At 46.8% G+C, this 15694-nt stretch overlaps 1 protein-coding gene across 1 annotated transcript; it reads left to right on the forward strand.

Annotated features, from left to right (window-relative positions):
- Positions 1-10450: 10450 nt before the first annotated feature.
- RXFP3 (relaxin family peptide receptor 3) lies at positions 10451-14854 on the forward strand. Its single transcript, XM_086362538.1, has one exon. It carries the CDS (start codon positions 11124-11126, stop codon positions 12498-12500), a length of 1377 nt encoding a protein of 458 aa, XP_086218664.1. The 5' UTR covers positions 10451-11123; the 3' UTR covers positions 12501-14854.
- Positions 14855-15694: the final 840 nt, after the last annotated feature.

A 15694-nucleotide genomic window follows, 5' to 3' on the forward strand; every position in this document is an offset into this window, starting at 1 on the left:
GAGGAAATAAGGTGTGAGTTGAACCTTGAAGAACAATTAGTAGGTCAACAGTAAGGCAACAGGGATAAGAGAGAAATGTCCACTTAGGCAAAGAGAGCTCTGTGGGCAAATAAATGGACTAGGAGGTTGCCTACTAAAATATGGGAATGATCTGTGGGGTAGTATGAATGCAAATCAGTAAGTGTTAGGGACGTGGTAGCTCATGGGGGAAAGTTGATATGAAAATACAAGGTTAAATAGGAGGTGGGGCCATAATGAGAAAACTTATATTCAAGCGGTATGAGAAAATATAATAGTTACTGCTTTATTATTATTATTATTATTATTACTTGTTTATGCCAGGTCTTAGCTGAGGCATCCAGGATCTAGTTCCTGGACTAGGGATCAAACCTAGGCCTCCTGAATTGGAAGGGGAGGGGTCTTAACCACTGGACCACCAAGGAAGTTTCGACAGTGATGGTTTTTAAGAATGTTTATATTCTTTGATTGTTGTTGTTCAGTTGCTAATTCATGTCTGACTGTGAGCCCATGGACCACAGTTTGCCGGGTTTCTCTGTCCATGAGATTTCTGAGACAAGAATACTGGAGTGGGTTGCTGTTTCCTTTCCAGGGGATCTTCCCAGATCAGGGATCGATCCCTTGTCTCCTGCATTGGCAGGCAGATTCTTTATTACTGAGCCACCAGGAAAGCCCATATACTTCCATATCTAATGCTTCACCTCTGCCCCAAGCCCCTGAGTAACCCCACCTGGGGCTGCTCTGGTCCTCTTTTGAGACCACTCCACCCATCTCTCTAGGATCCAGTAACTAGAAGGTTAATCCCTGACATACCAGGGGCTTGCATGTATCTCTGCTCTTATCTTTAACATTTCCATATACTTCTTTCTTTGGATTTAATATTTTACATCTAGTATCTTGAGTTAAAAGCTTAGATCATTGATCTTTAACATTTCTTCTTTTTAAAGGTGTGTACTTATGCTTTCATTGCATCCCACAAAATTTGATGTGCCATACTTTATTGCGATTAACTTTAAAACATCTTATAACTTATCTTATGTATTAGTTCTTTAGTTATGGGGTTGCTCAAAGTATCGCTTAATTTTGAAATATGTGAGGGCTTCTCCATCTCCCTTCTGATGTCTATGTCAGAAGATTTCTCTGTCTTTTTTCACTGTAATAAAACTTATGCCACACAAAAGCTCTGAGTGATCAAGTCTGGTCCCTGATCCTGAAGCTAAATCTTCTTTGGAAATCACGAATCCAACATTGTTCACCGTAAGCTACCATCTTGGGGGCTCGTCCAGGATCTTCACGACAAGGCAAGAACAGTCAGAGTTCTAGCCCCTCTGCTTTCTCAGTATACACATTTCCTCCTTTATTTTACTAACTCTACATTGTACCTGTGTGTGTCAGTGGTCGAAAGCCTATGGGCAAAGCATGTGGACAAAACGTTCCTTTCTCGCTCAGCTTTTCCTGGTCTCTTTGACCATTCCATAACTGCCTGGGGAATTAGAACTACAAACCTAATCTTTCAGACCATAGACTTTCGAAGGACTTGCCGTTACTGTGTACTTTTACTTAGACTCCCTGTCCACCCACCCCACCCCAAGCTAGGGCTTTCCTGGTGGCTCAGAGGGGAAAGAAACTGCCTGCAATGCCGGAGACCTGGGTTCAGTCCCTGGGTCAGGAAGATTCCCCTGGAGGAGGAAATGGCAACCCACTAAAGTATTCTTGCCTAGAGAATCCCATGGACAGAGGAGCCTGACAGGCTATAGTCCATGGGGTCACAAAGAGTCGGACACAACTGAGCAACTAACAACAGTTATTTCTTCATTGATTGATTTCTAGCTTGATTCCACCATGCTCAAAATACATGTTCTATAGGCAAACACTCTCTGATGTAATGGGACCCAATCAGACTTATAAGCTTTTGTTTTGTTTTATTTATTTGACTTAGTTGTGATATGCAGGATCTTTTTTGTGGCACTTGGGATCTTGCATTGCAGCATACGGACTTTTTAGTTGTGGCTCTCAGGCTAAGTTGCTCCCCAGCATGTGGGATCTTAGTTCCCCCACCAGCAATCGAATCCACATTCCCCACATTGCAAGATGGATTCTTAACCACTGGACCACCAGGAAGTACCCTGGTAATTTCTTACAGAAACAAATCTGTTACCTAGGAAAGCGTGTGTATGTGTTAGTCGCTCAGTCCTGTCTGATTCTTCGCAACCCCAGAGATTATAGCCAGCCAGGTTCATCTGTCCATGGGATTTTCCAGGCAAGAATACTGGAGTGGGTTCCCATGCCCTTAGGAAAATCTTGGAGGAGTCCCAGGCCTCTGTTGATCTGTAAAGGGTCTCAGTAGATGGTATGTTTTCTGTATTTAGTTGAAACATGTATCATATTATTCAAGGTCTCAAGTCTAGTAAACATATGCTCAACTTCCCTTTTCAAGAGTTTCTATTTGTCTCTATTACCTGCATTCAGCTTGGTGGAGATAGTTCTAGTTTCCTCCTGAGAAGCAATTCTTCAGAATAGATGATAAAATTAAAAGGCTCATTGTGACAACTTCCTCCCAAAAAAGTCATAGAAACCTCATCTTCAGAAACTGATGTTTCCTGAACTACCCATGATGGTTTGGGCTTTCTTTCCTATGCTTTCTTCTTGAGTGATTTCATCTGTTCTTATAACTTTAAAGACCATCCAGCCCTAACTTCAAGCTCCATGTAACCATGTTCTGCCTGCCTGTTTGAACTCTCCAACTGCATGTCAAAAAAAGGCAATATATACATAAGAAATCTGTTTGTCTTTTACCAAAAGCTTTTGTTTTCTAGCCTTTCCATCACAGCAGATTCCTGTTAACCACACCTAGGATGAGATCATATTGGAAACTACTCCTTGTCTCCCCTCAAACACCATCTAATCCATTACCATCACCACACCCTGGTAATTCTACTAGGTTGCTGAAAAAGTAACTGTGCTTTCAAACCGTGAATTTTAAATCATTATAACTCGGTTCAAACACATTGCTATTAATCAAAATAGGAACAATCAACACACTTTTGCCAACAAGAAATACGTTTGTGTATTCCGGTAGCATAAAAATCCATGCTTCTGTATTCGACAAACTCTTGGAAAGCATTTTCTGCCTCCCGTGGGTTGTGGAAGCATATTCCCTGCAAAATGTTATCAAGATGCTTGAAGAAGTAGTAGTCCATTAGTGAGAGGTCAGGTGAATATGGCAGATGAGGCAAAACTTCATAGCCCAATTCATTCAACTTTTGAAATGTTGGTTATGAGATGGCATGTGGTTGGGCATTGTTGCAGAAAACAATTTGGCCTTTTCTGTTGACCAGTGCCAGCTGCAGGCATTGCAGTTTTTGGTGCGTCTCATCAATTTGCTGAGTGTACTTCTCAGATGTAATGGGGTTTTTTGGGGATTCAGAAAGCCGTAGTGGATCAGAGGGGCGGCAGGCCACCTGCAGTGACCGTGACTTTTCTTTGGTGCGAGTTTGGCTTTGGGAAGTGCTTTGTAGCTTCTTCTTGGTCCAACCACTGACCTGTTGATAAAATTCAAATTATGAACTCTCTCCATCTTCACCATCCCCACCATTAAAAAAAAAAAATTATTTATTTATTTTTGGATGGGCTGGGTCTTAATTTTCGGGAAGGCTTTTCTCTAGTTGCAGCGAGTGGAGGCTACTTTCTAGTTGCGATGTGCTGGCTTCTTATTGTAATGACTTCTCTTCTTGCAGAGCACAGGCTCTAGGGTACTCAGACATCAGTAGCTGCAACATGTGGGCTCAATAGTTGTGGCTCTTGGGCTCAGAAACACAGGCTCAGTATTCTGGTGAAGAGACTTAGTTGCTCCTCGGTATGTGGGATTTTCCTGGATCAGGAATCAAACCCTTATCACCTGCATTGGCAGGGATATTCTTTATGACTGAGCCACCAGGGAAGTTCCATCCTCATCTTTAAGCTGTATAATGGACTGGATGTTTATGTCTCACCAAAATTCATAGGTTGTAATCCTAACCCTCACTGCAATAGTATTAGGAGTGCGACCTCTGAGACGTGATTAGGTCATGAGGGTAGAGCCTTCATGACTGGGATTGGTGTCCTTATGAAAGAGATCCCAGAAAATTCTCTTGCCCTTCCTCCCATAAGAAGACCCAGCAGAGAAGAACAGAAGATGGCCCTCTATGAACCAGGCTCCCACCAAACACGAAATCTGCCAGTGCCTTAATCTTGGATGTCCCAGCATCTGGAACTATAAGAAATGTTTGTCGTTCCATCCACCCGGTCTCCAGTGTTTTTGTTACAGCAGCCTGAATGGACTAAGACAGCCTGCCACCATCTTCCACCCAGACTTCTGCAGTAGTCTTTTTCCAGGCTCCCAGTTCGCACACTTCATGCCTTATAACTGTTTCACCAATCAGTACGGTCTTTATAACATGTGAACTGGACTGCATAATTTCCCTTCTGTCTTGACTTGGACTCCTCCCAAATTAGATCAGGAGCCAGAAATTCTAGTGAAAGTAATTCATTTGGGAGGAGACCCCAGAAAGCACTGGAAGTGAAGTGATAGGAAAGAGGAGAGACACAATAAACATGTTAAATAAGCTACCACTCTGCCAACTGAAGCTTATCTCTGAACTGTGGGGAATAAGTTAAAATACACACCCAGAATTATCTTCCAAAGGGGCAAGGAAACTGGGGTATTTGTACACCAGCTCCCAACAGTCACTGGTTGTAGGCTCCTCTCCTCTGAGAGTGAGATTAAGTCCCCACTGCTGTAGGCTGTCCCACAAACAAGCAAAGCAGCTTCAAAGAAAGGCCACTACGGAAATCACAGGAGCTGATACTTTCAAGTACTTGTCAAGTTGGCAAATAGGGAACTGGTACGTGCCAAGGGGAGATGGGCAGGGCACTGACAACATCTACTGCAGCTGCTGCTAAGTCGCTTCAGTCGTGTCCAACTCTGTGCGACTCCATGGACTACAGCCTACCAGGCTTCTCTGTCTATGGGATTCTCCAGGCAAGAACACTGGAGTAGGTGGCCATTTCCTACTCCAATGCATGATAGTGAAAAGTGAAAGTGAAAGTGAAGTCACTCAGTCATGTCTGACTCTTAGCGACCCCATGGACTGCAGCCTACCAGGCTCCTCCGTCCATGGGATTTTCCAGGCAACAGTACTGGAGTGGGGTGCCATTGCCTTCTCCTGACAACATCTACTACACCTACGCAAATCCCTCCAGTAACTTCCTGTTGAGTTTTGAATGAAATCTGGACTCTCAGTCATGGCATCCCAGACTGATCTGACTCTTGCCTACCCTGGTCTCAGGTGCCATTCCTGCCAGCATGGTCTCCCACCCAGAGGCAACTTTTGACTTTTTGCTCTTTGCCTGCTGGAACAATCTGCCTAATTCTGTTGGCCAACCCTTCTTTAGAGTTGGAGTAAGAGAACTTCCAACCACTGGCAGACATATTATCCTGGTGTTTTCCTTTTAAAGAATATTCTTCTGCTGGAACCCATGTAGACAAACTTGAATTCACATCTGTCTCTGCCTCCAAGGCAGATGATGTGCAGAAAGTTGATGACCTTTGGCATGGGGCTGCATACTTGCCTGCCTTGGAACTCAAACAAGCAGAAGGAAGAGATCTCGTGGGCAGTACAGGAGCTGTGACCCCAGCTGCTGCCCAATGGCAACAGGGTGAGCCAGTAGGTCACTGAAAATGTGGGTAAGACACAGCAGTGCGTATTGTACTATATGGGAATGGCTGCTGCTTCACTTCAAACTCTACATCTTTGAAAGTCTTGAGAACGCTAATTTCTACAAGATTTCTTCAGGTTGGTAGTGTGACTTTGGTTTAGTATTTTGGTAGGTAGAAGCAGTTCTAGTAGCTTTGACTTGGTCTTTCCTACCATAGTAACAAAGATAATTATTAATTCCATTGGAGACAGAAAGCTATGAAAGGAAAGAATAGCTCTCATATACTCTATGGCTCAGTTGTTAATGTTTGCATAGTCATTGCAGTGTAAACGCTGGGGACGGATCTTTCAAAAGTATAATACAACGAAATTGGAAGGTGTCCGAAGGCTGGCAGAACTACAAGGAGAGTGTGTGTCAGAAAAAAAGCTAAACTTTCACCGTCCATGGTAAGGAGTAAAAAATTCATGCCTAAAATGAAAAAATAAAGTAGCAATACAAGCATTTCAATCAGAGTTATGCAGTATATAGCAAACGAATCAAAAGATTTGAATGTGCCTCTGGGCAGAAGAAATATGGAGGGCACAGCTGGAAGGGAGCTGCAATTTTTTAATAATAAGCCATATAGAACTACAGATCTTGCTCTTAACAAATGATTCCCATTTTATTGGTGTAAGGTCAGCACTCAGCATCAATATTTTTAAATTAATTTTTTTTTTTTTTTGGCTGCTTTAGGTCTTCATTGCTGTGTGCAGGCTTTCTCTAGTCGTGGCAAGTGGGGGCTGCTCTCTGCTGTGGTGCAAGGGCTTCTCACTGCCTTGGCTTCTCTTGCTGTGGACCACGGGTCTAGGTGCAAGGGTTTCAGTAACTGTGGCACGTGGTCTCAGTAGTTGTGAACCTAAGCGTGGGCTTAGTTGCTCCAGGGCATGTGGAATCTTCCCAGACCAGGGATCGAACCCATGTCCCCTGCATTGGCAGGTGGATTCTTAACCACTGGACCACCAGGGAAGTCCTCAGCATCAATATTTTTAAGTGGCTTTAGTATGCAGGTGGCTTTATAGCTGGAGGTAAAGCTTAGGCTTCCCCCAGTGGCTCAGCGGGTAAAGAATCTGCCTGCAGTGCAGGAGACACAGGAGACAGGGGTTCGATCCCTGGGTTGTATTCTTGGCTGAAAAAATTCCATGGACAGAGGAGCCTGATGGGCTACAGTCCATGGGGGGCCCAAAGAGTCACAACTGAGCACACACACATGCACCTCATTGACAACACATTCATTAATACTCTTAAGATAGAGAAAATTTGGGGATATATTCACACTCACATAGTGTAGGAAAAAATGAAACATATTTTAAATAAATCAATTGTCCTGGAGTTGGACTTGGATACTCTATAGGAGTGGATAGTTAAGAAAAACTTCGAAAAAAAAAAAAAAGAAAAACTTCGAGTTATTTTTTAAAGGCACTGCCTTAGTAGGAAGATTGCATCTGAATGCAGAGTCCAATCTATAAATGTGTTCTGTGCTCATACATGTGAAAATCCTAGGCTCAGCACTAAGGGCAGACAGCAGCAATATACATCCTGCTCTGCAAGACTGACACTTGAAATATTCAGAAAGAGCCACAGCACTCCTTGATCAAAGGCATGCCTTAAGAGATGTGCTGATAGAGGGCTCAAGGATACTCAAGAGGGGAAAGGATCAATACCTATTTCTTAGAGAATTCAGAAAAAATCCCAAAAAACAGTAGCCTTTTACTAGTAATTGTAAGCAGTATAGGTAACATCGAAATACATTGAATTTGGGGAAGAGAGAGAAGAGAATAGAGGAAGAACTTTCAGAAGAACATTTTTTAGCAAAGACACTAACTTGGGAAAACAGATTGCCATGAGTGGATCCACAGCAATAAAACTTAACAATTAGACTCACGGGGCAAGGGAAGGAATCATAGCTGGTTTATTAAAAACAGACAACTAAAAAAGCCCCTCTTTTAATTTTTCCACAGGGTTGATCCTTATAAATCTATATACCCTTTGAAAATTTGTCAGTTTTCCAAATTTTCCATTAGGAATTTTTATGGTAAGATTTTGGTAATATTTTTACAGTATACCTAAATGATATTTGACCATAACTGATATGCCTCTCTCTTTGAATATATTAGATGCTGTCTGAGAAAAACATGGCCCATGATTTTAAGAAATACAGTCTAAAATATCTTAAGGTCATACTGAAAAAGAACTTATTTGAAAAAAGACCATCTTGCTTCCATAACACAGACTTCCTTAAGTGATACTATAAATTCCTGCACACAACTTGTACTTCACTTTCAGAGAACACAGATTTGGAAATGAAGAGAATTGTAGGCTCAGAAGCACTCCAGCAGCATTCTCTGGGAGTCGCACTTGGGAATAGCCTCTCCTGGGGCCTCAGTCTGTCTTGCCCGCCAAGTACTTAAGGCCTGGCAGATCTCAGAAGCACATGGTCCCCTCACCCTACAATGAAGGAAATGTCATTATTGGGTCTAAATGTGATTATTAAGGAATTCAGCAAGACCCCCTTTTCTTTCTTTGCTTCCAATCCTAGGATGAACCAACATTGAAAATTAAGATTTCTTTGGGACTTAAATGTTTGCACATGGAGAGCTTAGAGAACGAATAAAAATTAATCCAAATGTTCCCAAATTTGGGGGGAAATTAGAATCACCTAGAAGAATGTTTAAAGTATAGACTGTTAGGCCCCTTTCCAACTCCAATTCCAACTCTGATTCGTTGAATCAGAATCTCTGTGACCACATGGGGCTGGGAGGAGAGCTGCAACTTACATTTTAGGAAGCTTCCCCCCGCCACCGCCCCCGATTCAGATGTCACCTGCTCAGTACTTATCCTCAGAATATTTGAAAACCACAATTCCTCCCATGTACACAGGAGGAAACTGAGGCAAAGGGCTTTCAGGGTATATCCCAGGCTTCCTTGTTTTTCAACAGCACCTTGAAATATTTTTAAACTTTTTTAACTAAAGGAGAAATAAAAATTTGATGGAGAAAAAGCTAGTAAAAATTGGAGTGAGAACTGAGCTTGAAGAAGAGGCTACTTACGCAGGGATAAGAGGTGTGCACAGAAGCAACTTGTGTGTTATATTGGTTCAGAGAAGGGCTGAGCTTCTTCAGATTACAGCTTCTCAAAGGAAGTGGTTTGCCTTTGTTTTTGTTTTCCTTGGTGGCTTAGTGGTAAAGAATCCGGCCGCAATGTAGAAGATGCAAGAGCCGCAGGTTCGATCCCTGGTTCGGAAAGATCCCCTGGAGAAGGGAATGGCAACCCACGCCAGTATTCTTGCCTGGGAAATCCCCTGGACAGAGAAGCCTGGCGGGCTACAGTCCATAGAGTTGCTACAGTCCATGCAGAGTCGGACACAAATGAACGACTAACACTTGTTTTTATTAAAACTCTCGCGCCCCCTAGCGGGTAAACAGAGCAATACCGAGACTATAGTGAAGATGTTCTCTGGAACTGTGCTCCGATTTTGGAATCATGATGTTTCCTTTTCTCTTCTTAATTTTGCATGAAGTGAAGTGCAAGTCCCTCCGTTGTCTTCGACTCTTTGCGACCCCATGAACTATACAATCCATGGAATTCTCCAGGCCAGAATGCTGGAGTGGGTAGCCTTTCCCTTCTCCAGGAGAGCTTCCCGACACAGGAATCGAACCGGAGTCTCCTGCGTTGCAGGCAGATTGTTTACCAACTGAGCTATACCGTGGTTTGTTTGTTTGTTTGTTTGTTTTTCAGTATGCTTTTCTATCTCCTCTGCTTTAAAGTCATAACCTTTTTGTCTCTGTAAGTAAAGTCAGGCGCTCTGCAAGAGTGAGGACAATTACATTTAATATACTTTTGTTTCCGTTTAGTCCAGCACAATGAGGAAAACATTTCAAATTTCTTAAGTGTTTCATAAGAAGCGTACATTTTACTCCAGAGCAGTTGATCTGGCACTTAAACTGCAATTTAAGAAGTGACTCAAATGGTTTATATTGATTCCTTTTGCCCAAAGGAACTTAGAAGAGTCCTTAAAATTTACTTCCATTGGTTTGAAGCAAACAAACAAGCAAACAACACCTGGTTAAGAGTTCTGATTATAATAGTAGTGTGGGTACTGGTGCCAAAAAACAGCCCTATGAAAACCTCTTTTCCAACTGCATCAGATTAAAAAGAGTGTGGTTGAATGTGAGTAAACAATCTATTGAAGAGCTGTGGGCTAAGAGCTAAGCATCTAATGCCTGTGAGGTTAGCGCACCAATTAATTACATGTTCTGCTTAGCTTCAGTTCTCAGAATACACCAAAGCAGATACCAACACCTGAACCCAGAGTTCTGTTACGTGAAGACGCTTTGAAAATCCTGACAACCACAGACGCCAATTACAGTCAGCTATTAGTAAGGGGAAGTGGAGCTGGCATTTGGGTATTCAGTAAGAGCCCACCATCTGATTTAATGTATGGGCATGAAAAGAGACAACTATCGTTGCTTTTAAAAAAGAAAAATGGGCAGAAGATTGTGCATTTGGAACTGAGAAAGAAAAAATTCTCATAATTATGTTGGGGGATGAGGAAGGAAAAGCGATCGCAAATCAAAGCCGACTTTCTCCAGCAACAGAGGGAAATAAAGGACTTTACGACCTTTTGAAACTGAAAAGGGAGACTGGCCCCGCGGCTCGGCGCGTGCGACGAAGTTCAGCACCTCGGAAAGCGCCCCCTCTCCTGGCGCTAGGGTTACGCATGCTCTTCGGGAGCCCGCAGCCTCGGCTGTGCGGGTGGAAATACAACTCGCGGCAACGCGGCTGGCAACTCACTGCGAGTCGACAGCAGCGGAGAGACGGAGATGCGAGGCAGCGAGGCAGCGAGGCAGCGAGGCCGGCATCGAAAGCCCTCCAGAGTCTCAGCGAGGTAGACTGAACTCTCTTCGGAAACCTCGTCGGAGCAGCTGCGGAGGAAACCTGCAAAGGTATTTGAAAGGGAAAGAGCGGGCCCCCAGGAGCGGTCTGGAGCTGCAGGGAGGGAACGCGCTAGTGCCAGCGGGAAACGCTGGGGGCAAAAAATCTGAGATTTTACAGTAGAGACCCGCAGACTCCAGCCTTGGCCGGACAACCTTTCGACGCCGTTCGCTCGCCTTGGGAGCTGTGCGTCTCTACTCTCGAATACCCCTCCAGAACCGACGTTCGGCGCCCATTTTCACGCCCAAGGCCAAGCTCCGCGCGCCGGGGACGCGCCTGGCGCCCGGTTCCTAGGCGCTCTCTTCCACAGCTACTTTGCAAGCCCCCGCGTGCGCCGGAACCCCGGGAGAGCCGGACTCCCCTTAGGAGCTATCTCCCGAAACATGACCTAGAGGCACCAGCGCGGGCAGGTGGCCGCGGCAGCCGCGCCAGCCACCATGAATAAGGCGGCTGGCGGGGACGAGCTCACAGAACTCTTCGATCGGATCCCGGACCTTCTGCAGGCGGCCAACTTCAGCGGCAACGCGTCGCTGCAGCTCCAGGACTTGTGGTGGGACCTGGGGCTGGAGTTGCCGGACGGCGCGGCGCCGGGGCACCCCCCGAGCGGCGGCGGGGCGGAGAGCGCGGACCCCGAGGCCCGGGTGCGCATCCTCGTCAGCGTGGTGTACTGGGTGGTTTGCGCGCTGGGGCTGACCGGCAACCTGCTGGTGCTCTACCTGATGAAGAGCAAGCAGGGCTGGCGCAAGTCCTCCATCAACCTCTTCGTGACCAACCTGGCACTGACGGACTTCCAGTTCGTGCTCACTCTGCCCTTCTGGGCCGTGGAAAACGCCCTTGACTTCAAATGGCCCTTCGGCAAGGCCATGTGTAAGATCGTATCCATAGTGACGTCCATGAACATGTATGCCAGCGTTTTCTTTCTCACCTCCATGAGCGTGGCGCGCTACCACTCGGTGGCCTCGGCTCTTAAGAGCCACCGGACCCGAGGGTACGGCCGGGGAGACTGCTGCGGCCGGAGCCTGGAGGACAGCTGCTGCTTCTCCGTCAAAGCACTGTGCGCGATGATCTGGGCCTCCGCCGCGCTGGCCTCGCTGCCCAACGCCATCTTCTCCACCACGGTCAAGGTGATGGGGGAGGAGCTGTGCCTGGTGCGCTTCCCCGACAGGTTGCTGGGCCGCGACAGGCAGTTCTGGCTGGGCCTCTACCACTTGCAGAAGGTGCTGTTGGGCTTCGTGCTGCCGCTAGGCATCATCAGCCTGTGCTACCTGCTGCTGGTGCGCTTCATCTCCGACCACCGCGTGGCAGGGACCGAAGGAGGAGCCTCAGCGGCCGGGGGAGGCCTGGCCGGAGCCAGCGCTCGGAGACGCTCCAAGGTCACCAAATCAGTGACCATCGTGGTCCTGTCCTTCTTCTTGTGTTGGCTGCCCAACCAGGCGCTCACCACCTGGAGCATCCTCATCAAGTTCAACGCGGTGCCCTTCAGCCAAGAGTACTTCCTGTGCCAGGTGTACGCGTTCCCCGTGAGCGTGTGCCTGGCGCACTCCAACAGCTGTCTCAATCCCATCCTCTACTGCCTCGTACGCCGCGAGTTCCGCAAAGCGCTCAAGAACCTACTGTGGCGCATCGCGTCGCCTTCTCTCACCAGCATGCGCCCTTTCACCGCCACCACCAAGCCCGAGCCGGAGGACCAGGGACTGCAGGCCCTGGCGCCTCTCCACCAAGCCGCAGAGCCCGACCTGCTCTACTACCCGCCTGGCGTGGTGGTCTACAGCGGCGGGCGCTATGACCTGCTGCCCAGCAGCTCGGTCTACTGACGCGGGCCGAAGCCCAGGGTGCACGCAAACTGCAAAGCGCTTTTTCCTGGATGGAAAAGAGCAGAGCGGGTGAAGGGATGCGAGGGGGACCTCCGGATCAAGAGTTTAGGAGGGAGCAGGATGGAGAGGAGCACAAAGGAGCAGCCTAAGAAGAGGTTGGGGACCTCCTCCAGAGAGGGGAGGCTGAGAACCCAAGTGGAGAGACGAAGCTGGCAAAGGGGCCGAGCTCAACCTTACAGGCCCAAGCCATCAGCCTCCGTTCCCCTTCTCTCTACACGCACCCCCTTCCTCCTCTTAGGCTATGTAGTGTAGGCTGGGCAGTGTAGGGCGCCCAGAAGGAGGAGAAAGGCATCCTGAATGTAGAGCAATTCGGGGTCGAGGAAGTGGCCTCAGCCAAATGGTGCGCAGACTGTTGAGCGCACGTATTACAGAAACTTTTGGGGGGCAGCTCTTGAAAAAGTCCTCAAGGTGCACGCAGCCGGGGGAGCCACCCTCAAAACCTTTGCGCTCTGGTTCTGGGACAGCCGCGGCGCGAAGGTCTGATCTGCTACTTGGCTGCGGGCAGGCCTAAAGTATGGGACCCGGAAACTTTTTCGGAGTTGAAAGAAAGACGTGACAATCTTGTTCCGCCCGCGGGAGAAATGCACCGAGAGAGAGCCACCTCCCGTGAGGCGTATGGTTTATCTTTTGGGTCCGGGAGCGTGCGCACACCCGGAGCCGAACTGGGACTCTGCACCGCCCAAGGGTCCCCGGAACCAAAACGCTCGCGTGTACTAGAGCTCTTTGCCGGGGAGTGGCTTCCCTGCGAGAGTGAGCGGACTCAGTGAGGTTACAGAGGCTGAAGAGAGAGACTTCAGGCTGCTGCTGCTGCTAAGTCGCTTCAGTCGTGTCCGACTCTGGGCGACCCCATAGAAGGAAGCCCACCAGGCTCCCCCGTCCCTGGGATTCTCAAGGAGAAGGGGGGCGGGGCACGTGCTCTCTTGGTATTCCAACAGCAAGTGAGTGCGCCCTGCGCTGGAAGCTGGGCGTCTGGATTCCCTTGAGAGCCCTGCGGGTGCCTGGAGACACTGTGTCCGCTCGGGTCGGGTCCGTGCACTGCAGGTGAGCTGTGCCCAGGAGCAATTTGAACAGGTCTGAGGAGACACGCCACTGGGAGTAGAGACTTTTCTGCAGCCTCACCCTCTCACTCTTTGGGAATCGGAATGCGTGTTTGATTGAGGCTCTAGACCAGCAAGTAGAGGAATGAGTCGGCCGCGTTTTTTATAGGCTTAGATACAAGATTAAGAGATGCTGTAGAAACGTGGTTCCTGAAAACCAAATTCCCGGAAGCCGGAGTCTGATCTTTCCAGAGGAGTTGTGGGGTAGGAAGGGGAATGGGAGACTCGAGTAAACTCTGTGCTGAAGGGGAAAGAGTAGGGAGAGTCTGTTCTGGGTGAATTACCAGGATTTCAGGTGTGGGGTTTCTTATTGCTCATAACACTGAGCAGAGAAGGCAAGAATCAGAATTCCCATAGGACTCTACCTTAACCAAGTTCCATTCATTCTAAAGAGTGTTCAGCACGTTGACACACATGATGAATTTTTCCATAACCCCCAGTCTAACGGGACCTTCTGAAGGGTGACACCTTTCTCATGACAATTCTGTTCTGGTCACAGCAGTATAGTCCTTTCTTGAGGCTGCTCAGAGGGCGGGACGGAATGATCTACCCATCCAGCTGCCAGTTTTGACAGAGGTGCTACTGTTTTTCTCTTTGGTGACCTAGTTTGAGATCACAAACAGGCAATGTGGGCACCTACTGGTGTGCTTATTTTCATAGCATAAATCATCACTATACAAGCATGTCTGCTTCTGTAGCCTCTTGAACCATAAATTACTTTGTGATTTTGTTGGAAATTCCCAGGACTGTCTGAGATTTAAGGTTCAAAATGTGAATTCCTCAGCTCCAGCGTTCATGTCCCGCTTTATGTAACACACACAGTGCAAAAATTAAGACCCTGCCACAAACACAAAAGCTGTTTGACCTCCTCAATCCTGAGCAGGCTTGAAGGAGGTAGCTTTTTTAGAAAACAGAATAATGCTAAGTAGTCAAATTAGCCTCTCTTTGCCATTTAGGATGAAAACTTATTGATACTGAGAACCAGTGGGCTAATAAACATTGAACTATAATCCCAAGTCTCCAAAATATAAAGTAAATGAACAAGTAAACACCTACAAAGAACAAATAGTAGCATGGTAGTGTATCTCTGTGTTACACTGATATTAGACACTTACTGAGATATTCTCTTTATTAAGCAACTTGCTGTTTTGAATTTAATAATAAACAATGTGTGGGTTGCCCAAGGTTTTTTGGAAAGTATGTTGAAGTGTGTACTTCTGGTATGATGGGCACTAGAAAAACAGAAGGGGTGGGGGCAAGGACTTCAGGAAAGAACTCTATGAAAAGAGTCACCTTGTCCCCACCCACATCTGTGGACTTCTGAGAACATGGCTAGAGGGAGCCAAGACCAAAACTCCTATCTACACAAGGACAAAAGCATCAACAAGGAAATGGTCAAATCCAGTTGAGATCATCAATTTTTTTTTGAATGCTTGTTGTGTGCCTAGCTCTGTGTTGAGTTTTGGGGTTACATACACATTCCTGACATTTAGAAAGGGACAGTACCATGTACATGAGGCAAATGAGTCATGGGATAGTAAGTTAAATGTCATGTTGTTGCTGTTCAGTCACTACGTTGTGTCGGACTCTTTTTGATCCCATGAACTGCAGCATTCCAGGCCTCTGTGTGCTTCACTATCTCCCTGAGTTTGCTCAAACTTATGTCCATTGAGTCGGCGATGCCATCAAACCCTCTCATCCTCCGTCTTCCCCTTCTCCTCCTGCCCTCAATCTTTCCCAGCATCAGGGTCTTTTCCAATGAATCAGGTCTTCACATCTGGTGGCCAAAGTATTGCAGCTTCAGCATCAGTCCTTACAATGAATATGCAAGGTTGATTTCCTTTAGGATTGATTGGTTTGATCTTCTTGCTTTTGAATATCATAGTAAGGGCTAAAAGAAGTGCTGTTTACAGGAACACAGGGATGGAGAACTTGATTCTGTTGGGGAATCAGAGGCTTCCTGGCCAAAGCAGTATTTGAGATGGACCTACAAATATGGGCTTCTCTTGTGGCTCAGCTGGTAAAGAATCTGCCTGC

Source organism: Bos grunniens, chromosome 20 (genome assembly GCF_055505025.1).
Source record: "Bos grunniens cultivar Pamir isolate PY7600 chromosome 20, Bosgru_T2T1.0, whole genome shotgun sequence".
Classification (NCBI taxonomy): Eukaryota; Metazoa; Chordata; class Mammalia; order Artiodactyla; family Bovidae; genus Bos; species Bos grunniens.